General features: G+C 40.4%; 1 protein-coding gene across 1 annotated transcript in view; it reads left to right on the forward strand.

The window, feature by feature from the left end:
- THEM4 (thioesterase superfamily member 4) overlaps positions 1–22,559 on the forward strand; it is a 35,859-nt gene extending 13,300 nt beyond the window's left edge. The window contains exons 3-6 of the mRNA XM_065903975.1: positions 7,974–8,133; positions 9,314–9,424; positions 17,266–17,390; positions 20,516–22,559. Coding sequence (XP_065760047.1) covers positions 7,974–8,133; positions 9,314–9,424; positions 17,266–17,390; positions 20,516–20,556 — 437 coding nt within the window. The 3' untranslated portion in view covers positions 20,557–22,559. The remainder of the gene's footprint in view (positions 1–7,973; positions 8,134–9,313; positions 9,425–17,265; positions 17,391–20,515) is intronic.
- The last annotated feature ends 2,928 nt before the right edge of the window (positions 22,560–25,487 follow it).

A 25,487-nucleotide genomic window follows, 5' to 3' on the forward strand; every position in this document is an offset into this window, starting at 1 on the left:
AAACAAAGTAAGTCAGATCGTAATACATGCTGTGAAAAAAATAGATGCACTTTAATAACAACAAAAGAGATTACTCATATAGGAATTGGGAGGAACAATGTACGGCTACCTTTTCTACCCATTGCTTTTTTTTTTTTTTTTAAAGAAAGTTTATTAGCACATATACCTCGTGTATACCTGGGAGATACCCAGGGGAAAGTAGTGAGTAACTCCCCTAAATAGTCTAAGCCACTAGGTTAAATACCACTTCAACTAAAGACAAAAGAAAAGTGTTGGGGATATGAGGCAGTATGGGGAGATTACCAGGAAAAGATATAAGTTGTTGCTTTCTCCCTTGAAAATATTCTCTTGTGACACAGAGTTGTCCTTCTCTTACTAATACAGAGATGGAGATTTCCTTTATATGTAAATTTCTGAGGTTATTGATATTTCTCCCTTGCAAAAAGTTAACCTCAGTTTTGTAATACAAGACAGGTTGGAAGCTTCTCTGGTGGCTCAGTTGGTAAAGAATCTGCCTCCAATGCAGGAAACCTGGGTTTGATCCCTGGGTTGGAAAGATCCCTTGGAGAAGGGAAGAGCTACACACTCCAGTATTCTGGCCTGGAGAATATTGTGGACTATATAGTCCAGTTCAGTTCAGTTCAGTCAATCAATCGTGTTGGACTCTTTGCGACCTCATCGACTGCAGCACGCCAGGTCTCCCTATCCATCACCAACTCCTGGAGTTTACCCAAACTCATGTCCATCGAGTCTGTGATGCCATTCAACCATCTTATCCTCTGTCGTCTCCTCCTCCTGCCTTCAATCTTTCCCAGCATCAGGGTTTTTTCAAATGAGTTAGCTCTTCTCATCAGGTGGCCCAAACTACTGGAGTTTCAGCTTCAATATCAGTCCTTCCAATTCAGGACTGATTTCCTTTAGGATGGACTGGTTGGATCTCCTTGCAGTCCAAGGGACTCTCAAGAGTCTTCTCCAATACCACAGTTGAAAAGCATCAGTTCTTCAGCACAGCTTTCTTTATAGTCCATCTCTCATATCTGTACATGACCACTGGAAAAACCATAGGCTTGACTAGATGGACCTTTGTTGGCAAAGTAATGTCTCTGCTTTTTAATATGCTGTCTAGGTTTGTCATAACTTTTCTTCCAAGGAGTAAGCGTCTTTTAATTTCATGGCTGCAATCACCATCTGCAGTGATTTTGGAGCCCCCCAAAATTAAGTCTGCCACTGTTTCCACTGTTTCTCCATCTATTGCTATGAAGTGATGGGACCAGATGCCATGATCTTTGTTTTCTGAATGTTGAGCTTTAAGCCAACTTTTTCACTCTCCTCTTTCACTTTCATTAAGAGGCTTTTTAGTTCCTCTTCCTTTTCTGCCGTAAGTGTGGTGTCATCTGTGTATCTGAGGTTATTGATATTTTCTCCCAGCAATCTTGATTCCAGCATGTGCTTCATCCAGCCCAACATTTTTCATGATGTACTCTGCATATAAGTTAAATAAGCAGGGTGACAGTATACAGCCTTGACATACTTCTTTCCTGATTTGGAACCAGTCTGTTGTTCTGTGTCCAGTTCTAACTGTTGCTTCTTGACCTGCATACAGATTTCTCAGGAGGCAGGTCAGGTCTGGTATTCCCATCTCTTTAAGAATTTTCCACACTTTGTTGTGATCCATACAGTCAAAGACTTTGGCACAGTCAATAAAGAACAAGTAGATGTTTTTCTGGAACTCTCTTGCTTTTTCAATGATCCAGTGGATGTTGGCAATTTGATCTTTGGTTCCTTTGCCTTTTCTAAATCCAGCTTGATCATCTGGAAGTTCACGGTTCATGTACTGTTGAAGCCTGGCTTGGAGAATTTTGAGTGTTACTTTGCTAGCGTGTGAGATAAGTGCAATTGTGCAGTAGTTTGAGCATTCTTTGGGATTGCCTTTCTCTGGGATTGGAATGAAACTGACCTTTTCCAGTCCTGTGGAAGTTTTCCAAAGTTGCTGGCATATTGAGTGCAGCACTCTCACAGTATCATCTTTTAGGATTTGAAAAAGCTCAACTGGAATTCAGTCACCTCCACTAGCTTTGTTCGTAGTGATGCTTCCTAAAGCCCACTTGACTTCACATTCCAGGATGTCTGGCCCTAGTTGAGTGATCAGACCATTGTGATTATCTGCGTCATGAAGATCTTTTTTATGTAGTTCTGTGTATTCTTGCCACCTCTTCTTAATATTTCTGCTTCTGTTAGGTACATACCATTTCTTTCCTTTATTGTGCCCATCTTTGCATTACAAGTTCCCTCAGTATCTCTAATTTTCTTGAAGAGATCTCTACTCTTTCCCATTCTATTGTTTTTCTCTAGTTCTTTGCATTGACCACAGAGGAAGGCTTTCTTATCTCTCCTTACTATTCTTTGGAACTCTGCATTCAAATAGGTATATCTTTCCTTTTCTCCTTTACCTTTTGCTTCTCTTTTTTTCATAGCTATTTGTAAGGCCTCCTCAGACAACCATTTTGCCTTTTTGCATTTCTTTTTCTTGGGGATGGTCTTGATCACTGCCTCCTGAACAATGTCATGAACCTTCATCCATAGTTCTTCAGGCACTCTGTCTACCAGATCTAATCCCTTGAATCTATTTGTCACTTCCACTGTATAATCATAAGGGATTTGATTTAGGTCATACCTGAATGGTCTAGTGGTTTTTCCTACTTTCTTCAATTTAAGTCTGAATTTGGCAATAAGGAGCTCATAATCTGAGCCACAGTCAGCTCCTGGTCTTGTTTTTGCTGACTCTATAGAGCTTCTCCAACTTTGTCTGCAAAGAATATAATCAATCTGATTTCAGTGTTGACCATCTAGTGATGTCCATGTGTAGAGTCTTCTCTTGTGTTGTTGGAAGAGGGTGTTTGCTATGACTAGTGCATTCTCTTGGCAAAACTCTATTAGCCTTTGCCCTGCTTTGTTGTGTACTCCAAGGCCAAATTTGCCTGTCACTCCAGGTATTTCTTGACTTCCTACTTTTGCATCCCAGTCACCTATAATAAAAAGGACTTCTTTTTTTGGGTGTTAGTTCTAGAAGGCTTGTAGCTCTTCACAGAACTGTTCAGCTTCAACTTCTTCAGCATTACTGGTCGGGGCATAGACTTGGATTACTGTGTTATCAAATGGTTTGCCTTGGAAATGAACAGAGATCATTCTGTCATTTTTGAGATTGCATCTAAGTACTGCATTTTGGACTCTTTTGTTTACTATGATGACTATTCCATTCCTTCTAAGGGATTCTTGCCCACAGTAGTAGATGTAATGGTCACCCATTCCAGTACATTTTAGTTCACTGATTCCTAAAATGTTGACGTCCACTCTTACCATCTCCTATTTGACCACTTCCAATTTGCCTTGATTCATGGACCTAACATTCCAGGTTCCTATGCAATATTGCTATTTACAGAATTGGACTTTACTTCCATCATCAGTCACATCCACAACTGGGTGTTGTTTTTGCTTTGGCTCCATCTCTTCATTCTTTCTGGAGTTATTTCTCCACTGATCTCCAGTAGCATATTGGGGTGTGTGTGTGTGTGTGTGTGTGTATATGTCTAAAATGTATACATTCTTTATTTTTAGAGTCAGCCTTTTTGATTTCTTATTTGCAACACCCTTTGTATGTTCATTCAGCAACTATCTGTTGAGGATCTGTGCTCTACAAAGCATATTCCTGAAACAAGCCAGAGTGCACAGATAGGGTTCCTGACTTCATGAAGTTTATACTTATATTTCTCATTTTACTCATTACCTTTTACTCATGTAAACATATCTTTAGGGAAACATTTGGGGATTGTGATGTTTTGGGGTTGTTTTCTTTTTTCTTTTGGCCATGCTGTGCAACTTGCCGTATCTTAGTTTCCCAACCAGGATTGGAACCCATGCCACCTGCAGTGGGAGCAGAGAGCTCAAACCAGTGGACAGTCAGGGAATTCCCATGATGATTGTTTGTTTGTTTAATGACCCTAACTTGGCCCTTAATGTTGCCTGGCCATCGTATTTCATTTTTCCCTTGTCTACTCACTCTCCTGCTCTCCTGGATGACTGTTTCCTACCTTCTTTTTCTCAAGCCTTACTCTTAGCTGCTCTTGTCTCCTGTTTCATAGAAAATCAAAGCAATCAGAAGAGAATTTCCAAACAACCCCTGCTTCTTCCCTGTATCTGTGCCTGATGTTCTGCTTTGTCCTATGGTGAATGAACTAACCATACTCTTATGATAGGTCAAGCTGTCAATGTGTGTACTATATCCCTTTGGCCTACTTAAGGACATCCCTTCTCTGCTACATCTTTCTCATCAGTGTACAGACATGCCACATCTCGGTTTCTTTCTTTCTGGTCTCTCTTAAACCCTCTCCAGGCAGACTCACTCACACCACTCCATCAGAACTCCTGTCACCGGTGACCTTCATGTTGCTAACCAGTGACCTCACTTAGCTTTTGGCACAGCTGACAACTCCTTTCTCCTTGAACTTGGCTTCCAAGACACCACATTCTTCTACTTCACTGCCTCTTGCCTTTTAGTTTCTTTTGCCAGTTCCTCCTTGTCCTGAAACTTGATGTTAGGGTGCCCCATGTCTCCAACCTTAGTACTCCTTGCTTCACTATACTCTGTTGGTAATCTTATTCAGTCACATGGCTTTAGAGGCCATCCAAAAGATAACTTCCTAATCTAATGGTTGAAATTTAGTGAGTGGGTTCAAATTCCGCTTCCACAATTTAAAGCTGTGTTACCTTGGGCAAGTTATTTTACCTTTCTTTGCCTTAGTTTCCTCATGGCATTTGCTGAGTACTTCAGTATTTGCTGAAGGAATGAAGCAAAAATAAAACCACCTTTACCAAGAAAAATGGTGATTTATAAGTTTCTCTATAGAACTGCCAGTACAGAAAGAAATAAGAATTAACTATTTTACAAATGAGGGGGAAATTTAGCAGTTTGTAGTACTAATTCCATTCTAACTATTGAACACATCACACAATTAATTAAGTATACTTAACCAGTGCAGTCTGCCATCTATGCTAATAGCTCTACTGAAATTTCTTCACTTAAGCCACTAGCAACCTAGTTGTCAAATTTGATGGGCATTTTTCAGTCCTTACTGTGCTGATCTAGCTGTTAATTTCATTCTCCTTGAAATGTTTTGTCTGTTGGCTTTCACAAACCTCTCTGAGCAGTTTTCCCTTTCTCCTTCTGTCCACTCCGTAAATATCAGTGGTTTCCAGGGTTCAGTTCCCACATGTTTCTATTCATCCTTTCATCCAACCTAACTACCCTGTCTTGCCTGAAACTTGACCCTCTCAGACTAGGGAGGAGTTTGAAGTCCTGTCTTCTACCCACAGTTGCTTTCAAATCTTTACTTCCTCTGCTCCTTAGAAAACCCCCATTCCTTTTGAGGTTTATGCCTTCTGACTTTATCACCCTCAACTTCCTCTTCTTGTAGCTGTCATCTACCAACCTTTCCCTCATATGTCAAGCATTTCAGCACCTGGTTAACTGTCTTCCTCTCTACCCAGTTCCATACACCATTCTCGGCAATTCAGTATCCACATCATAGCTACTCGGTTTATTTACCTCCTCATAAACTTTCTTTTTCACAGCCCCAGCAACACGCTCCCTTAGACATCTTGAGCCTTTCATTTTCAGAAAATGCACAACCTCCAAATTCACACATTTAGACATCCTTTTTATGACTACAACCTTTTTCCTACCGGCTTACTTGGGCAAAAGCCCCACAGAAAAAATTATTTGGCCTCATTAAGACTGTCATCTCATTGAGTCCTCTACTTTCTCACTATCTCCATAGCCCTCTTTTATCTGAACTTCTTAACATACTTGTGCAGGATACCCCAGCCCTGGATGAATCTAGCCATTTGCCACCTCTGCACAGGCCCTCACATAGCTGGAGCAAACCACCCCTCAACTCAGAAAAGTTTGGTGGTTGTGATTTGATAGTGTTTCAGTGATCTTCTCACTCATCTTTTTTTTATAGGCTCTCTTGTTTTTCACTTTTATTTATTTATTGAGTTTGGGTTATGCTGGGTCTTCGTTGCTATGTGAGCCTCTCTCTAGCTGTGGTGTGGGCTTTTCTCTAGTTGCATCAAGCAGGGGCTACTCTTTGTTGCAGTGTGCAGGCTTCCCTTGTTGCAGAGCATGGGCTCTATGGCCCACAGGGTTCACTGGTTGCTGAGTGTGGGCTCAGTAGTTGTGGTTCCTGGGCTCTCGATCACAGGCTCAGTAATTGTGGCACACGGGCTTAGTTGCTCCTTGGCACGTGGGATCTTCCCCAGCAGGGATCAGACCTGTGTGCCCTGCATTGGCAGGTGGATTCTTTTACCAGTGAGCCACCAGGCAAGCCCCTCACTTACCTTTCTTATCTGCCTCCTTGAATCCCACTGGCAGAGGTTCTGAATGCAAATTTGATCATGTTACTCCTCTGCTACCTTCAGAGGAGTATTTTTAAAAGACCAGTTCATGTATTTTTAAAAGACCAGTTCTTCTCAGATTTTAACATGAAGGTGAAGCACCTGGGAATCTTGTTAAACTGTAGGTTCAGCTTCAGTAGTTCAGGAATAGAGTCCAAGAGCCTGCATTTCTAACAGACTTTCCCACCATCTTTTTTTTCCCCCATTTTTATGAGGTAACCTCAATGTTTAGTAATCTAGACCAGAAATCCTAAGTAAAAACTTAGAAAGGTTTGATGCTTATCTTATCCTGAAGTCCCAGAATGTCAGAATTGGGACAAACGTTAGGGGTCATTTAGATTTATCTACTCGCTGTATGGATAAAGAATGGAGAAAGGAGCGAATTCTAGGCCAAAGCTAAGTCACAAAAAATTTTCCAACTCCCAGGACAAGACTCTTTCTACTGTGCCATGAGACTGATTCTCAATTTTAAGTTTCTTTGGCCCTTCAAATCATTCAATTTCTCAACAACTGCAAGAATGAACATAGTGTGTGCCTATGTGCCAGTTATTGAGCACATGGAATCCAAAAGACAGGGTGTCTGCCACCAAATGCTCAAGGCATAAATAACAGTCATCCTTTCTTGTCCTCCCCACTTCTCCCAGATCTTCTCATCTCATATCCTTTTTCAAGTTTGTAAATGTAAATTTTGTAGCAATAAAGGAAACAGCATTATACATAGCAAATCATGATGAGCTATAAAAGAAAGCTGAGAGTTTTGGGAATTAAATCTTAAAATGGATATGAAAGAACAAATATGCCCTTTCCTCAGAGCAGTAGTTTTTAGTCTTTACTTTGAAGTTACCTACATTTTGACTCACAACCCAGAACACACAACTTGTGCACTGTTGTATAACTGAAAAATCATATCTAAATGAGTACACTAGTACTTATCCAGGATATATGTGAAGCATGAGTGTTTTTTTTAAGTTTCTTTTTAAAGCCTTACAACCCACTAACTTGATTTCATGAACCATAATGGTTCTGACCCTGAGTTTGGGACTCAAGCATCATAATCACATTGAATATTGGGTTGAACTGGCTCAGTTTCTGATTCAGTGTGATATCTATCTTCTGCTCAGGTTAAACTCATGTCTGCAAGGAAAACTTCTCTACTATTACATTCCTCACTTCCTTTAAATCCCATTAAAACTGCACTTATTTGAAGAAGGATTTCTGTCTATATTATATTATTCCATTTTCCCTTCACATTTATGTACTGTATTTCCTGATTGCCATGTGTTAGTACTTTGTTTTGATTTCATTTATTTTTTAACTGTGTCCAACCAATTCCACAGGAGCAGATATCCTCTATTCTCTTTCTCTGGAACTCTCCCATCCCCTTCAATTTTGCACCTGGTTGGCATTTTAATCCATCATCTATTGACCTGTGATTCTCGCAGGGAACAGATATTTGTCTCTGACATGGTATTTTTCTCATACTTGTTTCTCATGTGCCCATCCATCTGATTGCCCTGCAGAACAAAAGGTTATGAAAGAAGGACGACTATCACAGGTCCAGCTCTTCACCAGAGGCTTTGAGGATGGCCTGGGCTTTGAATATGTGATATTCAGTAATAATGATGAGAAAAGGACAGTCTGCTTGTTTCAAGGAGGTCCTTATCTGCAAGGAGTACCTGGGTAAGAATGATAGCCTAGAAATGTGGCTCTAAGAGAGTATCTTACAGTATCACCTTGTATCAGTGAACTACAATAAAGGCATTCAAGTGGTAATATAGATAGATATATATATTTACTGACATGGATATATATATATATATAGAGAGAGAGAGAGAGAGAGAGTGAGAGCGAGAGCGAGCGAGAGAGATGCAAATTATTGAATGACAAAAGCATAGGACATAGTGCAAGCATATAATTTTAGAGAGTATCATTAACGTGTTAATAATGGCTTGTCACTAGATGGCCTTATAGGCTTCCCTGAAGGTGGCTCATTAGTAAAGAATCCACCTGCAATGCAGGAGATGTGGGCTTGATCCCTGAGTCAGGAAGATTCCCTGGAGGAGGGCATGGCAACCCACTCTAGTATTCTTGTCTGGAGAATCCCATGGACAGAGGAGCCTGGTGGGCTACAGTCCATGGAGTCACAAAGAGTCAGACACAACTGAGCAACTTAGCACACATTCATCTAGATATATGCCCAGAGTGGGATTGCTGGATCATATGGTAACTATTTTTAGGTTTTGTGGTGTTTTTTTTTTCATTTATTTTTATTAGTTGAAGGCTAATTACTTTACAATATTGTAGTGGTTTTTGTCATACATTGACATGAATCAGCCATGGATTTACATGTATTCCCCATCCCGATCCCCCCTCCCCTTATTTTTAGTTTTCTAAGGATCCTTCATATTGTTCTCCATAGTGGCTGTACCAACTTGCATTCCCCCCAACAGTATAGGAGAGTTCCCTTCTCTGACCTAGCAACAGCAGTAGATGGCCTTATAATCTTTAGATTCTTTTTCTTCTGTTTGTCTGCATTTCCTAAATTTTTAAACAATGATGTATATAGTTAGTTTGATAAAAACATAAATTTCCTAAATTGCATTTTAACTTTTTGCTTACTTGTGACCTGATTATTATTAGGTTCTAGCTTTGTTAAAAATACTACAGTATTATGCTATGAACAAAACAAAGGTGAGAAGAACATGAATATAATTTGATATTTAGTACCTTGAACATGAACTATTAAATAAGTGGAACTTTCAGAAATATATTATATGGGATGCTTGGATAATTTTTGTCTCTGAAGGGGCTGTTCTCAGAACTTCTGAATATGTTTCTCATTTCCTCCTGTTGTTCCTAGATTCCTTCATGGAGGTGCCATGGCAACAATGATAGATACTGCTCTTGGTTCGTGTGCAACTATACCTGGCGGAGCTATCATGACTGCAAATCTCAACATCAATTTTAAAAGGTAAATTCATGGGTATTCTTTACTTCTTAGGTGTCATAAGTTGGATTCCCCAGCAGCAGACCCAGAGAAAAGGATTTCTGTGCAAGAGAGAAAGTACTCCCAGAGGAAACTAGCTACGGCACGGGAGAAGGACAGGGAAGGAAGTCACTCAGGGTTAGGCTCTCCGTCCTGCAAAGGGTAACTTCATCCTGAACATGCAGAGAATTCCAGAGTGAAATATGTACCTTGGGATTGTCCCTACCTCAGGCAAGGGAGCTCGAGTCTTCATATTCTCTCACATATTTGTCATAAGAAAAGAACTACCCTGGGACCATAAATTCCCAAGTACTTCTCTGTCACGGTCTTTGAGCAGAGCAGGCTCTAAGAAAAGTATCCAAAAAGCAAAGGGGAAAAAGGATTAAAAGGAATCTGAGTGAAGCACAAAATACCACTACATAACAAAACATAAGTTTTATATAATATTACACAAAGAAATAAAAGGGCAGCAAGAAAAGTTTGGTATCCATCAAAAACAAAGCTCAGCATGATCTTATTTAATTCTTCAATTATTCAGCTATACCTCTACAGTCAATCAAATATTATGGATATTGGCATGAGCATAGAGAAGGAGACCAATAGGGCAGAACAGAATTTAAAAACAGAGGTTAGTAGAGAAGATCTCCAAATAAGTTTCTGAGGGTTATTATTTCACACAGGAGGAAACATGTGGGTAACAAAACATCTCCATATTATACCCCAGAGAGTTGGATGGCTTCTGTGGCAGTCATCAGGGAGCCATGCTTCATAGATTATGGGTTTATTTACTTTAAGTAATACTTATCCAGGTATGTCCTACTCAGGGCATTCTATAGAAAAAGACTCTTCCCTCTAGCATGTAATATTAGTTTATTTCAGGGGTCAGCATAACTTTTTCTACAAATCTTTTATGCTTTCTGGGCCATACAGTCTCTGCAACTACTCAACTCTGCCAGCATAGCACAGAAGCAACCACAAACAATACATAAATAAATGGGTATAGCTGTGTTGCAATAAAATTTTATTTTTAAAACAGGTAGCTGGCCAATGAGACATACTTTGCCAACTCCTGGTCTAATTACCTGCAGACCCAGTGAGAAAAAATTAGAGTCACTTGCCTCCTGGGAGTATTTCTCTTTGCTCCCCACAAGACACACACACACACACACACACACAGGGCCATTTGCCTCCTGGGAGTGTTTCTCTTTGCTTCCCACAACACACACACACACACACACACACCCCAAAAAATTGGAGGCCAGCTGCTTTAACTTCCTCCTCTCCAACTGCCAGTAATAGTAACTTGAAAATAAAAATAACTTAAACAAGATAGAAACTTATGTGAAAGATATCTAGTATGGCAGCTCCAGAGTTGCAGGCTCTTCCCAGCTCATCTTTTCACAGTTCAGAGTGCCAATAGGAGCTGTCATCACATATCCTGCACAGCAGGATTGAGGAATAGGGATAGAGCTGTCTTCTCTCTTTCAAAGAGACTTCCTGAAAATACTGCACAACACACCCATTTAATCTCATTAGCATTAAAGGAGATTGGGAAAGTGGTTCCTTAACTGTCACCCCAATTAAATTCAGTGTCATCAACTAATGCAACTACAGACATTGTTTTAAATTTTATTTATTTTTTGTCTTGGTTGCTGCACGAGGGCTTTCTCTTGTTGCAGCAAGCAGGGGGCTACTCTTTAGTTGCAATATGCAGGCCTCTCATTGCAATGGCTTCTCTTGTTGCACAACATGGGCTCTGGGACACACAGGCTTCAGTTGTGGCTTATGAGCTTAGCTGCCCTGGGGTCATGTGGAATCTCCCCAGACCAGGTATCGAACCCATGTCCTGTGCATTGGCAGGTAGATTCTTAACCACTGGACCACCTGAAAGTCTACAACTATAGACATATTAATAAATCCACACATAAATAATACAATATAAATTATTTTAAATACTAAAACACTAATTAAAAACATAATTGGATTTAACTAAACATCAAATTAGTTTCTTCTAATTATCAAATTATCTCAGTGATTACAAAATCTTATTATTTCATCTACACTTAACCTTGCATTTCCCAGGTGGCACTAGTGGTAAAGAACCTGTCTGCCAATGCAGGAGACATAAAAGACATAGGTTCAATCCCTGGATTGGGAAGATCCCCTGGAGGAGGGCATGGCAACTCACTCCGGTATTCACGCCTAGAGAATCCCATGGCCAGAGGAGCCTGGCAGGCTGCGGTCCATAGGGTTACAAAGAGTTGGACACAACTAAAGTGACTTAGAACACATGCACATTCCCATTTGCACAGAATTTTTTTTAAGTTTGATGCATTCCCTTTTTTTTTAATTTTGTTGTCTCTGTCTTTCGTGTCATATCCAAGAAATCATTGCTGAACCAACATCATGAAGCTTTCCCCCAATGTTTTCTTGTAGGAGTTTTATAGTTTTAGGTCTTTCATATAGGTCTTCAGTCCTTTTCACATTATTTTTTTAATATGTGGTTTAAGGTAAGAGTCCAACTTCATTCTTCTATTTGTGGATATCCAGTTTTCCCAGCACCATTTTTTTAAGAGACTGTCCTTTCCACGTTGAGTGGTTTTGGTCACTTGTAGAAAATCATTTGACCATATATGTGAGGGTTTATTTCTAGGCTTTCTATTCTATTCCATTGATCTATATAGTCTGTCTTTAGCTAGTACCACACTGTCTTGATTATTGTAGTTTTGTAATGTGTTTTGAAATCAAGAAGTGTGAGATTTCCAGCTTTTTCCTTCCTTTTCAAGATTGTTTTGGCTCTTTGGAGTCCCTTGAGATTCACATAAACTTTAGGTGGATTTTTCTTTTTCTACAAAAAATGTCATTGAGGAGAAAACAAGATGGTGGAGGAGCAGGTGGACGTGGAGTATGTCTCTCTCCACGGATACATCAGGAATACACCTTCAGACACAGAAGTGCATGCAGAACACCAGCTGAGAGCAGATGGGAGTACTTGACCAGCGGAAAAGAATATATAGAACCATGCAAAACCTGGTAGGATAAAGGAACTAGGGGGAAAAACAGGAATGTTAGTAGGACTGAACCTGCCCTCAGTGGGTGGCAGAACTGAGACAGGGGTCTGACCCCCACATTGGAGCAGTTATCTGAGTCAGAGGAGAAACATTTAAGGCTGAGAGTAAGACAGCTGATTTGTGGCAGCCTAAATGGAATGAGAATCAGACAGTCCTTGCCACAGCCATACATACCCCAGACAGGGATGCAGGTCCCCTGGAAGGTACAGAGGCTGAGAGCTGGAGTTGAGGGGTTGTGGAGCAATCCCAGGGCAAGGGCTGCTGTTGACTGTGGAGAGACGGATCAAGGGGAGGTGAGGAAGGAGATTGTGGTGGGAAATACCTGTGGAGGAAAGAAGGGCAGCCATGGAAGCAAGGCGATACTGCTGAGTCACACGTAGCAGGTGGAGCCATCACCATAGCCTCTCTCTCTCCCCATACGCCAGCATTGGCAGCTGAACAACAGAGAGGCTGGCCCATCAAACGCCTGATGCACTGAACTACAGAGTAGGACCCCACCCAGGGTGCTCCTTTAAGTGACTGATGTGCCAAACTACAGAGTAGGACCCCAGCCAAGGGGGCCCCTCTATGTGCCTGACGTACTAAACAACAGAGAAGGGCCCCAGGCAAGGGAGCAAGCACTCTAAGTGCCTGAATAGGTGGAGCTACAGAGAAAGACTGGCCAAAGAGGCCTTCTGATCGCCAGCTACAAGAGGCTCAAAAAAAGACTTTGAGAGTGCCATAACTCCTGTGGTGGAGGCAGTTCATGTCCCTGCACACTTGGCGCTGCCAGGGTCCCCACAAGCCAAGCAGCTGCGCCACCTTCACACTCAATTCTCACTGGGGCAGAGCTGCCACAGACAAAAAAAGTCTTGCATCTATGTGCACAGGTTTGCTTCAGTCCTGTCCAACACTTTGCGACCCTGTGGACTGTGGCCTACCAGGCTTCTCTGTCAGGGGGGTTCTCCAACCAAGAACACTGGAGCATATTGGCCAATACTGGTTGCCATACCCTTCTAGAGCACTACATTTCCTGCTGCCCTAGCCACCAACTCCCCTGAGTACCTGGTGCTGCCAGAACCCCTGTGACCCAAGCAGCTGCACCATCTCCACACCTGGCCCTCACAGGGGCAAACCCAAGTCCTCCAGGGCAGCCTCAGGAGCAAACTCCAGTGGACGACCCAAATGTAGAGGTGGAAATAAAACCACAGTTGAAACCCAGAGGCAGTGTGGCTACAGAAGAAGACCCAAAACCTTCCCACCAACTCTACAAGCTGCAGATTAAATCCACACAATCAACTAGGCAGACTCTGTGTCTATGCAGTATATAAAAAGACACTGAGAGCTCCCACAAAAGAAAATGCACTATTTCTGACAACTGTGGACATTGGAGACAAGAACACACAGGAGTAGGACCAGATTAGAATCTGAGCTGCCCGCACAGCAGGTCCAGAGATCTGCACAGTGTTGGAGGGCATCCTAGGGAGGTAAGGTGGACTGTGACTCCCAGAGGGGGAAAGAACTCTTGACACCAATGACTCAAGAAAAACATTTATTATTCTTATGCTTTGACTTGTTCTGTAGATTCTTTTGGATTTTTTTCCTTTTTTTTTTTTTTCTCCCTCTTGCAGTTGTCAATTTTATTGGCATTATGAAATCTAATTAAGCTTCTGAGCTTTTTTTTTTTTCCCTCAGTCACATATTTTATTGTTGTTTTAAATCTCTGCCTCTACATTGGGCTTTTGCAGTTCTGGGGAGTTTTCTTTTTTTTTAATTTCAATTTTTCATTTTTTAAATCTATTACTGTTTTTCTACATTTATTCCTTTGTTTGCTTTTTCTACTGTTCTTTTCCCCTTGCAGTTAAGTTCAGTTCATTCACTCAGTTGTGTCCAACTCTTTGCAACCCCATGGACTGCAGCATGCCAGGCCTCCCTGTCCATCACCATCTCCCAGAGTTTACTCAAACTCATGTCCATTGAGTCGGTGATGCCTTCCAACCATCTCATCCTCTGTCATCCTCTTCGCCTCCTGCCTTCAATCTTTCCCAGTATCAGGGTCTTTTCAAATAAGTCAATTCTTCGCATCAGGTGGCCAAAGTATTGGAGTTTCGGCTTCAACATAAGTCCTTCCAATGAATATTCAGGACTGATTTCCTTTAGGTTGGACTGGTTGGATCTCCTTGCAAGAGTCTTCTCCAATACCACAGTTGAAAAGCATCAATTCTTTGACAGTCAGCTTTCTTTATAGTCCAACTCTCACATCCATACATGACTACCAGAAAAACCATAGGCTTGACTAAATGGACCTTTGTTGGCAAAGTAATGTCTCTGCTTTTTAATATGCTGTCTAGGTTGGTCATAACTTTTCTTCCAAGGAGTAAGCATCTTTTAATTTCATGACTGTAGTCACCATCTGCAGTGATTTTGGAGCCCAAAAAATTAAGTCTGTCACTGTTTCCATTGTTTCCCCATCTGTTTGCCATGAAGTGATAGGACCAGATGCCATGATCTTAGTTTTCTGAATGTTGAGTTTTAAGTCAAGTTTTCACTCTCCTCTTTCACTTTCATCAAGAGACACTTTACTTCTTCTTCGCTTTCTGCCATAAGGGTGGTGTCATCTGCATATCTGAGGTTTTTGCTAATTCTCGCAGCAATCTTGATTTCAGCTTGTACTTCATCCAGCCCAGCATTTCGCATGATGTACTCTGCATATAAGTTAAATAAGCAGGGTGACAGTATACAGCCTTGACGTATTCCTTCCCCAGTTTGGAACCAGTCTGTTGCTCCATGTCAAGTTCTAACTGTTGCTTCCTGACCTGCATACAGATTTCTCAGGAGGCCAATCAGGTGGTCTGGCATTCCCATCTCTAAGAATTTTCTACAGTTTGTTGTGATCCACACAGTCAAAGGCTTTGGCATAGTCAATAAAGCAAAAGTAGATGTTTTTCTTTTTTTTGTTTTTCTGTTTTATTTATTTATGCTCTGTTTTCTTGATCTATTTGTCAGATTCACCGTTTAACTTTTTAAGCCTCTCTATTGTGTATGTGTTTTCTCTTTTATTTTTAAAATTTGCTTGTACATCTATTATCTTTCTTTTTGCTTCTAACACATATCTAAGTAAGTTGTCTAATAAAACTGGATAAATATAATGATATGAAGCCTGTTTTTTATGCCAATCAAGCTTATCTGTGCCTAAATACTAGTTACATTAAGAAAATTATATTCTATAAACAGTTATATTATTTTCTATTTCTCCTTTCTCTTACTTTCTCTTATTAAACAAGGAACTTTTCATTCTAAGGGACAGACCTCTTAATTCACAATAGCTCAAGGGAAAAAGGAACATATTGGCTTGCATGGTGGAGAAGACAGGTATGTCTGGGTGCAGGCATTCAATGATGCCATTAGGAATCTGTGCCTGTGTCTCAGTCACACTTTCCTTTAGATCTTCTCCATCCTTGGGTAGCCTTTCCCAATTTAGTGCCACAGCTAACAGGCAGGCTTGTATCTTGCAAGCCTAGCAACTCAAACAGAAAAAGAACCCAACCCCAAGGGCTCCAGCACAAGTTCCAGGATTGAGAGTCTCAGTTCATGCTCATATGCACAACCGGTCACTGTGGGGCAGGTGGGGGGGCGGGGATGGTCAGGGAGTGTGGGGGAAGAGAGTCACTTGTCAACCCTAGTCGACATACATGGGTTAAAAATGGGACTGAGTCCCCAAAGAAAAGGGAGTGTTGGTGTGTGGATGAGTGGTGAGAGGTAGAACAGATGGATAAACGAAAGGAGCAATGTTAGTAGGAAAGGGAGATGCTGAACAGGCAAGAACACCAAATGTCCCCTGGGTCTTAGTAAATACTGGATTGGCAAAGCTCAGTTTTTTCATCAAGAAGTTCAGGAGAAGCTAATGGGAGCAAAAACTGGACAGAAGGGTGATCAGAGTGTTCATTTCCTTTCCACATGGAGTAGTTCCTTCATCCACATGATGGTACTACAGGAACACAAAACACATCCCCCTTCTCTACTTTGTGTTTCTACCAACTATAATTTTGCCTTTAAAGAGACAACGTTTTTCACTACAGCACTTTATCTCTAAGATTCCCAGAGTTGACTGTAGCCAGTAGACACATATAGCTATATAAATTTAAATATAAATTAATTGAAACTAAACTAATTTAAAGATTTGATTTCTCATTCACAATAGCCATATTTTGAATGCTCAATAGCCATCTCTGGCAACCATGTTGGACAGCTCAGCTGTGGCTCATCATTTCTGCCATCACTTACAGTTCTGTTGGACAGCTCTGACTTAGCACATCAAGCTAATACCAGCAATTTGTTATTAAGTGTCTTTCTAGTGACAGTTACTCTAAAGTGGATTGGGTGAGAAATTTTGATTATGACAGAGAAAATGAGAGAAGCTGACTAGGACCATTCCATGGTCCTATTTTTATTTCTTTAAAGGATTTCAGCTCCCTTCAGATGGGACAGTCCCTGCCATCACAGAGATGGAATCCCTAGTGATCTCTTTGAACATAACCCGCAACAGCAGGCTGGAACTGGATGCCCAGGAGCCACCTGAGCGCAGTTGTGCTTGGGAGCAAGGGAGTGTGAGCGGCTGGTAATGTCAGCCCCACTTTAGGAGCAGTTTATCTAAGACAGTCAGTACCCGCTGATACCCAAGTGTCAGAAATTTCCACCCCTGTCATGCACTTGATCATCTCTCAGTGTTACATAAATCTGATAAAAACTGATTTTTTTTCCTTTTTTATTCTGCAGACCTGTCCCTCTTTGTTCTGTTGTTGTGATAAATAGCCAACTTGATAAACTTGAGGGGAGGAAATTGTTTCTTTCCTGTAATGTTCGAAGTGTTGATGAGAAGACTCTATACTCAGAGGCAACAGGTAAGAACATGCCACTTTCTATTTTAAGTTTGGTCTCAGCTATTTGGGTTTTTTTTGTTTGGGGAGGGGTGGGGTTGGTTTGGTTTGGTTTGGTTTTTTAACCCATGCACGCCCAGAAATTCTTAGTTCCCTGTCATGCAGAGAACAAGCTATTGTTATTCATTGTTTGCCAGTATCTCTCAAAATTATAGTCATGTGCCTTTTGACCCATTTTCAGGATTTTATTCCAAAGGTGTACTAACATGTGTGCAACATTACAACATGTGGACAGTTGCTCTGTTATTGTTTAGTCGCTAAATCTTATCTGACTCAGTTGGGACCCCATGGACCCCCTGCCAGGCTCCTCTGTCCATGGGATTCTCCAGGCAAGAATACTGGAATAGGTTGCTGTTTCCTTCTCCAGGGGATCTTCCCGACCCAGGGATTGAACTCACATCTCCTGCTTGGCAGGCAGATCCTTTACCACTGAGCCACCTGGGAAGCCTCTAAGGTTGCTCTAGAGTTCTAGTATTTGTGCTACTCATGCAATGTTATTTGACCTAGTCAAAGATTGGCCAAACATAGATACCTATCAATAGGAGACTAGGTAAAGAGACTACAGTTCATCCATATACTATATTGTGTGTGCCATAAAAATTATTGTGGAAGAAAATGGCAGCCAACTCCAGCATTCTTGCCTGGGAAATCCCATGGACAGAGAAACCTGGAAGGCTACAGTCCATGGGGTCACAAAGAGTCGGACACAACTGAGCAATTAAACAACAAATAAGAATAGGGGAACTCTTTTGGTATGATATGGAGCTATATGTCATTACTATATTCTGAACGAAAAATACAAGATACAGAATAGTGACTGTATTTATGCTATCATTAGTGCAGAAAAAATAGAGAGGTTCTTCCCATTCTCTTCCCTTTTTCTTCCTTCCATTTCACCCCTTCCTTTCTTCTTAAATATTTCTAAAGCTATTAGGGAGAGTGGGGGTAGGGCGTGGTAGGCTCAGGGGTGAGGGCAGGGTCAGGGGGAGGGATGACTACAACAGCCCATCCTTGTCTAGGAGCCTGAGTGGAGTAAAGGGTGTCGGCCCAGGGCGGTGGCCCAGCACAGGGTGTCTGAGTCTAAGTAGGGGAAGGAAAGAGTCCACGTGGGGAGCAGCATGGGTGTCGGAGCCCACAGGGAAACGGTGGCATCTGCACAGGCTGGGAACCGGACTTCTCACTTCAGAGGAGTCCAGATTCGGAAAAAGTGCAAATGAGAATGAACCCTATGGTCCTGGATCAGAGGTGGAGATATGGACATGGATATTTTCTGTCTTCTGCTCTTGCAAATACTGTTGTAATCAGTAACTTTGTATATTGTCAGCTCTCACAGGGCCTTTGCAGGTGAAGGGTCCTAGAAGCTTCATCTTCAATAGCTTCAGACTTAGAAAAGTTAATTTAGATATCCAATACTTTTTGTTTGTTTTTTTTCTTTTTATTTATTTTAATGGAGCTCAGATTCACATGTTTGGGTTTTGTCAGAATCCTTGATGTAGGATATATACAGTCATTATTAGTATTTACATGAAAGGTAATCTTTAACTTACTCATTCACTAATGTACTTATTTTTTCTAATTTAATAACAAACATCTTGAAATTTTCAATCAAACAAGAACCAGAATCTTAATAATATTATATCCTACCTAATTACTCTTCCCCATCTCATCCTTCTATTTTTCCTTCAGAAGTAACTGTGATCTCGAATTTTGTGGTTTTCATTCCTTTATACCTTATCTTTTTAAGTTTTATTTAGAATATATGTGTGCCTAAGTAATATATTGTTTAGGTGTTTGTTTTTGAACTTTGTAGAAAAGAGATTGTACTGTATGTGCTTTTCTAGGATTTGATTTTTTTTTTCCCACTCAGCTTCATATAACTGAAGTTCACACATATTGTTGCTTCTGTAGCTTGTTCATTTACTGCAGTATAATATCCCATTGTGTGACTGTACCGCAATGAATTTATCTCCTCCTCTAATGGTGGAAGTCTGACTGTTATGAATGGGGCTGCTATGAACATTCTTATTCATGTCTTCTGCTGGTATATATGGGCAAGAGCTTGACCTGTGCTTAGGAGTGGAATTTCTGGCTTGTGGGGTGTAAGAGTGTTCAGCCTTACAGAGGAATGACAGATTATTTTCTCAAGCTGTACAAATTACATTCCCACCAGCAACAGATGAGATTCTCTTGATCCCTATCTTTTCCAACAATTGATAAAATCACGCTTCTTGATTTTTGCCAATCAAATGATTGTAAAATGGTATATCAGTGTGATCTTAAGTTGCATTTTCTTGATATATTTATTAATCATATTTGCCTCCCATTCTGCAAAATTCCTATTTGTTCAACCTCTTTTATTGCTTTTTCTCACTTTTTTAATCAGTTTATAGGAATTTTTTATCTATATTTTTATTAAACTAATCTTTTTGTTGACTGTATAAGCTGCACATATCTCCTAGAATATGTAAGTTGCCTTTTATTTGCTATGTTATCTTTTTATGAACAGAAATTTTTGATGTAAATATAGTCACATTTATTAAATTTTTTTCCTTTACAGAGAATGCTTTTTGTGTCTTGTTTTAGAAATTCATATTTCCCTTAAGTGTAAGGTTTTGCAGGAATGATGGATAAAAGAAACAGGAGGAAGATCATGAATAATTTGAATCCACAGTTAATTTAAACCCCATTCCAGGCTGTGATTTGTGCTTCCTGTCTCACTAAACCTTTCAGTATCATAAAGGTACCAGACGACTCAGTTGTAATTTTACTTCCTTTCACCTTTTTGACTGTCTCTAATGGAAGTGGTAAAGAACCATGAAATGACCAAGAGGTAGACGACTTGGTTACCCAGGAGATGCTAATACAGTATTGTGATAGTCAAAAGTTGATTCTTAATTTAGCTGAAAAATAAGAGTACGCAGATATCCTAAGAGTACCAATATGAATCAAAGTGCTTTTCTTTGTGTGTATTTATATATATATTATATATATATTATTATATATATTAAATATATATATATTTCTACTTAGAGAAGTTTCATCAGGTTAAAGTCAGTTGACTTATAATCATCTCCTTCTGTTTTGTTTAGGTTTATTTATAAAGCTGGATCCTGAAAAAAGTTTAACATAAAAGAGCTTCTGGTGAATTCCATACCCATCTGCCTAAGGCACTGCTCTTGTCATCAACTGTTGAATCCCCATCAGGCAAAACCTGCTAACACGGACCTTCCTAAATAAGTCTTTTGAATTCAATTCCAGGAGCTCCATTTCCACCTTCCAAACTTTTTTAACACAGAGACAATCCCTGTGAGAGTATCAGCAATTTTTTGTGTCTCCTTAGGATGAGTGTCTGGTTCTCCTAAAATCTGAATGGGCTCCTTAAGGTTGCTCAGGCGTGACGTCTGATCCATTGCAGACTGGAGGAAAAATTCATACTGAAACTTTTACCCCAAACTTTGAAATGCCAAAAAACTGTAGAAAGGAATAAATATGTGGGTACATGAGTGTGTGTGTGTGTGTGTGTGTGTGTGTGTGTGGTGTATGCATTTTAAATTACAAAACTAGCTTCGTTGTATCTAAACAAATCCTCTAGGCAACAGTAGAAAACACAACCAGTTTCTATAGAATCAGACCCTTCACCTCTGTTGTCTTGGAGCCTAGGGATTAAACTACTGTACCATTTTAACATAGACTGTGTTACTGTCTCTTACCAGTAGCATGGTTTATCATCACTGGAAGGAGCCTGTATTCATTTCCTAAGTGTCTTAATCCATTTGGACTTCTATAACAAAATACCACAGGCCAGGTAGCTTGTGAAAAACAGAAATTTATTGCTCACAGTTACAATGAGTTAAAATGGAAAGTCCCCAGATCAGGATGCCAGTGTGTTTACCTTCTGATGTGGGCCCACTTACTAGTTCATATCTGGTACCTTCTCACTGTGACCTTACATGGTGGAAGGAGCTGGAGATCTCTCTGGATCTTTTTTTATAAGGGCACTAATCACAATTCTTGAAGGCTTCACCTTAAGCACTTCCCCAAAGCCCTGCCTACTGATACCATCATATTGGGCATTAGGACTTAAACATATGAATTGGGCCAGCCCAGGATGGGGCGACCCAAACATCCAGACCATAGCATTGGGGCTGCCATCATGAAGTACCACACACTAGGTGGCTTAGAACAACAGAAACTCATTGTCTCATGGGTCTGGAGACTATAAATCCAAAATCAAGGTATCAGCAAGGCTGTGCTCCCTCTGAAGGTTTAGGTAAGGGACTATTCCATGCTCTCTCCTAGCTTCTGATTGCCTCATGCATCCTTTGGCTTGTAGATGCATCACTCCACCTTCAGATGGCATTCTCATGTGTGTCTTTGTATCATTTTCCCTCTCTCCATGTTTCCCCTTTTTATAAGAATACCAGTCATATTGGTAGGGTCCACCTTAACAACCTAGTTTTAACTTGATTACCTCTATAAATATCATATTTCCAAATAAGGTTACATTATGAGGTACTAGGAGGGTTAGGACTTCACCATGCCTTTTTAGGGGCAGGGGACACAATTCAAACTATAACAGAACTTTAGACAAGAATAAAAGTAAATTGAGAAACTAATGTTCTAGAAAATATATTCTGCTTCCAGTAGATTGAGTTGAATCTATTGCAGGCAATGGATTCTTTGGGCTTCAGTTTCTTGCTTGCTTTCTCCTTATTGAAAGTTTAGGCTGAACTGAGATCACCATTTTCGAAGGTCAAACTGGTTCAGTATTGACAATTTCCTATGGCTCAACCTAATAACTTAGAAATATCTTTGTGAGGGCTTCCCCAGTGGCTTCCCTGGTGGCTTAGCCATGAAGAATCTGCCTGCCAATGCAGGAGATATGGATTTGATCCCACATTCCTCAGAGCAGTTAAGGCCGTGTGCCACAACCATTGAGCCTGTGCTCTAGAGCCCAGGAGCTGCAATTACTGAGTCAGCGCACTGCAATTACTGAAGCCCACGTGCTCTAGAGCCCATGTTCCACAACAAGAGAAGCCAGCACATTGAAAGGAAGAGTAGCTCCCACTCACCATAACTAGATAAAGTCCTCACACCAATGAAGACCCAGCATAACCAAAAATAAATAAATAAAATTTTTGGAAAAAGAAATATCCTTGTGGTATTTCTTACCTAGCCAGTCATCCATCCACGGGCACAAGATCAGCCGGACTCCTCTACTTCCAGGGGCAACTGATCCTGGGATGGCCAAGTCTCCTGTCCTAGAAGCTCTGTCTCTAGGGCCCACCTGCAGTTCCCAAACTCCAAGAAAAGCCCCAGCAGATGACTCACTGCAGAGGCGAGGCTGATAGTTTCGTCTCCCTAGATATTCATAGAGAGCTTTGTGAAAGTGTCCGGGAGGTGCCTGGGCTTGCAGCTCTGCAGTTTACATGTCTGGCAACAACCACCTTTTCTTTCCAGTCTTCCTTCCATCTAATCCTAGAACTATAGAGACAGTGGACTTTAATGACAGCTCTGTCTCACAGCTCGCTTTCAAGGACACTAGGCATGTTAAAAATGTGAAGCTGAAAGAACAAACCAGCACTGCCATCTGCTTTCACTTAATTAGGACAATCTAGACAGTGAAAATACTTAATCATTTGGTCAGACTTACAAAACTGCTACTGGCTTCCCAGGTGGTGCTAGTGGCAAAGAACCCACCTGCTAATGCAGAAAACATGAGATGAGTGTTGGATCCCTGGTTCAGAAAGATCCCCTGGAAGAAGGCATGGCAATCCACTCCAGTGTTCTTGCCTGGAGAATCCCGTATACAGAGGAGCCTGGCAGGCTACAGTCCATAGGGTCACTAGAATCAGACACAACTGAAGCAACTTAGCATGCACACACAAAACTGCTACAACACACCAGACCTTCATCCAGGGGAAAAGAAGCTAACAGGAAGAATGCCAAATGACTGGTTTTTCTTCTTTCTATCAGATTTGCTCATACCTCCGTTTCTAGCCATTGTGCAGTTTTATTTCTGACGCTGCTTTGTCTATGTCCAAGGTACATGGCAGCATATGAGTGAGACTACACCAAATAACTAAGGGAAAAGCTCAGTAGCTGTTAACACAGGGTTTCCCCCATAGCCAGTAAGGGCAAAATGGGTTCCCTGTTTTGCAACAGACTGTTCCTAGGCTTGACCAAGCCCTGGCATTCTTGCCCTTATCGGACTTTTACTTTGATAAATACATAAGATTGGCAAAATGTGGCTAAACAGGAAGAAGGAAGTAGGTAAGAGCACAATTGTTGCAACCTTCACTCTATTACTAGCTTGCTGTGTAACCCATGCAGTTGTTCTTCACTGCCCATTTCCCCTCTACACTGGATGGAAAATAACATTTTGAATGATTAGGAATAGATGCTGGTCAGTGTTAAAAATATCCTTGAAATATCAGTGCAAACATAACAAGGCAGTGAGTTTTTGCTCTTAACCCCATGCTTCTAAATGTCTAAGAAGCTCAATAAGAAGATAGTCATGTACAGAAATACATTATTGGAGAGAAAAAAAATAGTGGAAAATAAAGGTAACTTTTTTCCTCTAATTGGAAAGTGGATGGAAACAAAGGGAAGTCATGGAAAACTTACTCCTTATTAAGCAACTTCCTGTCTCCTGTGTTGCCCACCCTATTACCTTCTCAGGACCCTGACATTCCCCCTACCCTAGGGAGCTGTAAAGTCAAATTGGTGTCCCACTAATAACCAGCCATCATGGACCCCTAGCAAAACATATTTTTCAGTGCCAACTATAACAGTAGGAACAAGGTAATCTCTTTCAAATTTATATCACTGAAAATAAACCATGGACTTTTCTTCTCAGGAAGGGTTCAAATTTCTTCTGATAGTATTCTTGGTCTTGCACTACTATGGTCAACACAGAATTGCAGAATTGGCTCATTCTTCTTAAGTGTAGATTTAAAATTAAGTGGACTGCAGACAAAGGTGCCACAAGATAAAAGAAATAAAAATACCAAAAGATTAATATCCTTTTTGAATATGGTTACAAACATTCTCAACAAGACAGAAGTAAACTGAATTTCAACAGCACATTTAAAAGATTATATACACCATGACCATGGGGGTTTATCCCAGAAACACAATAGTTCCACATAAGAAAATCAGTCAGTGTAGTACACCACATTAATAGAACAAAGGCATAAAACTACATGATCATCTCAATGATGCAGAAAAGTCATTTGGCAATTTCATGACAAATATTCCAAAAAACAGGAATAGAAAATAACTTCATTAACATAGTAAAGGGCACCTATGAAAAATCCACAGCTAGTATCATACTCAATAATGAAAGACTGAAAGCTTTCCCCTTAAACTCAGAAACAAACAAATGAAAAAGGATTCATACTTTTACTACTGCTATTCTACGTAAAACCGAAGTCCAAGACAGTAACTGAACAAGAAAAATAAAAGGCATCCAAATTGGAAAGGAAGAAGTAAAGCTGTGTTTAGATGACATGGGTTTATACGTAGACAATGCCAAAGAATCTACAAAAAAAACAAGCTATAGCTAATAAATGAATTCAGCAAACTTACAGCGCACAAGACTTCATATAAATTTTAAACTTCTCTGCATCAAAGGACATTATCAAGAAAATCGAAAGGCAACCTATAGAGTGGGAGAAAATATTTACAAATTATATATCTGACAAAGGTTTAGTACCCAGACTATATAAAGAATTGTTAAAACTCAACCCCAAAGGCCCACAATTTAAAAATGAGCAAAGCTCTTGAATAAACATATCTCCAAAGAAGGAATACAAATTGCCAACAAACACAAGAAAGATGTTCAACATCATTGGTCATTAGTGAGTTTCATATCAAAACCGCACTTCAAACTCACTAAGATGACTATAATTTTTTAATGGGAAATGTGTCAACCAGAATGTGAAGAAATGGGAACCCTCCTACATTGTTGGTCAGAATATAAAAGGGTGCTGCTATTATGGAAAAGTTTGGTCGTTCCTCAAAATGTTAAGCACAGAATGACCCAACAATTCTACTCTT

Source organism: Muntiacus reevesi, chromosome 1 (genome assembly GCF_963930625.1).
Source record: "Muntiacus reevesi chromosome 1, mMunRee1.1, whole genome shotgun sequence".
NCBI classification, from domain to species: domain Eukaryota; kingdom Metazoa; phylum Chordata; class Mammalia; order Artiodactyla; family Cervidae; genus Muntiacus; species Muntiacus reevesi.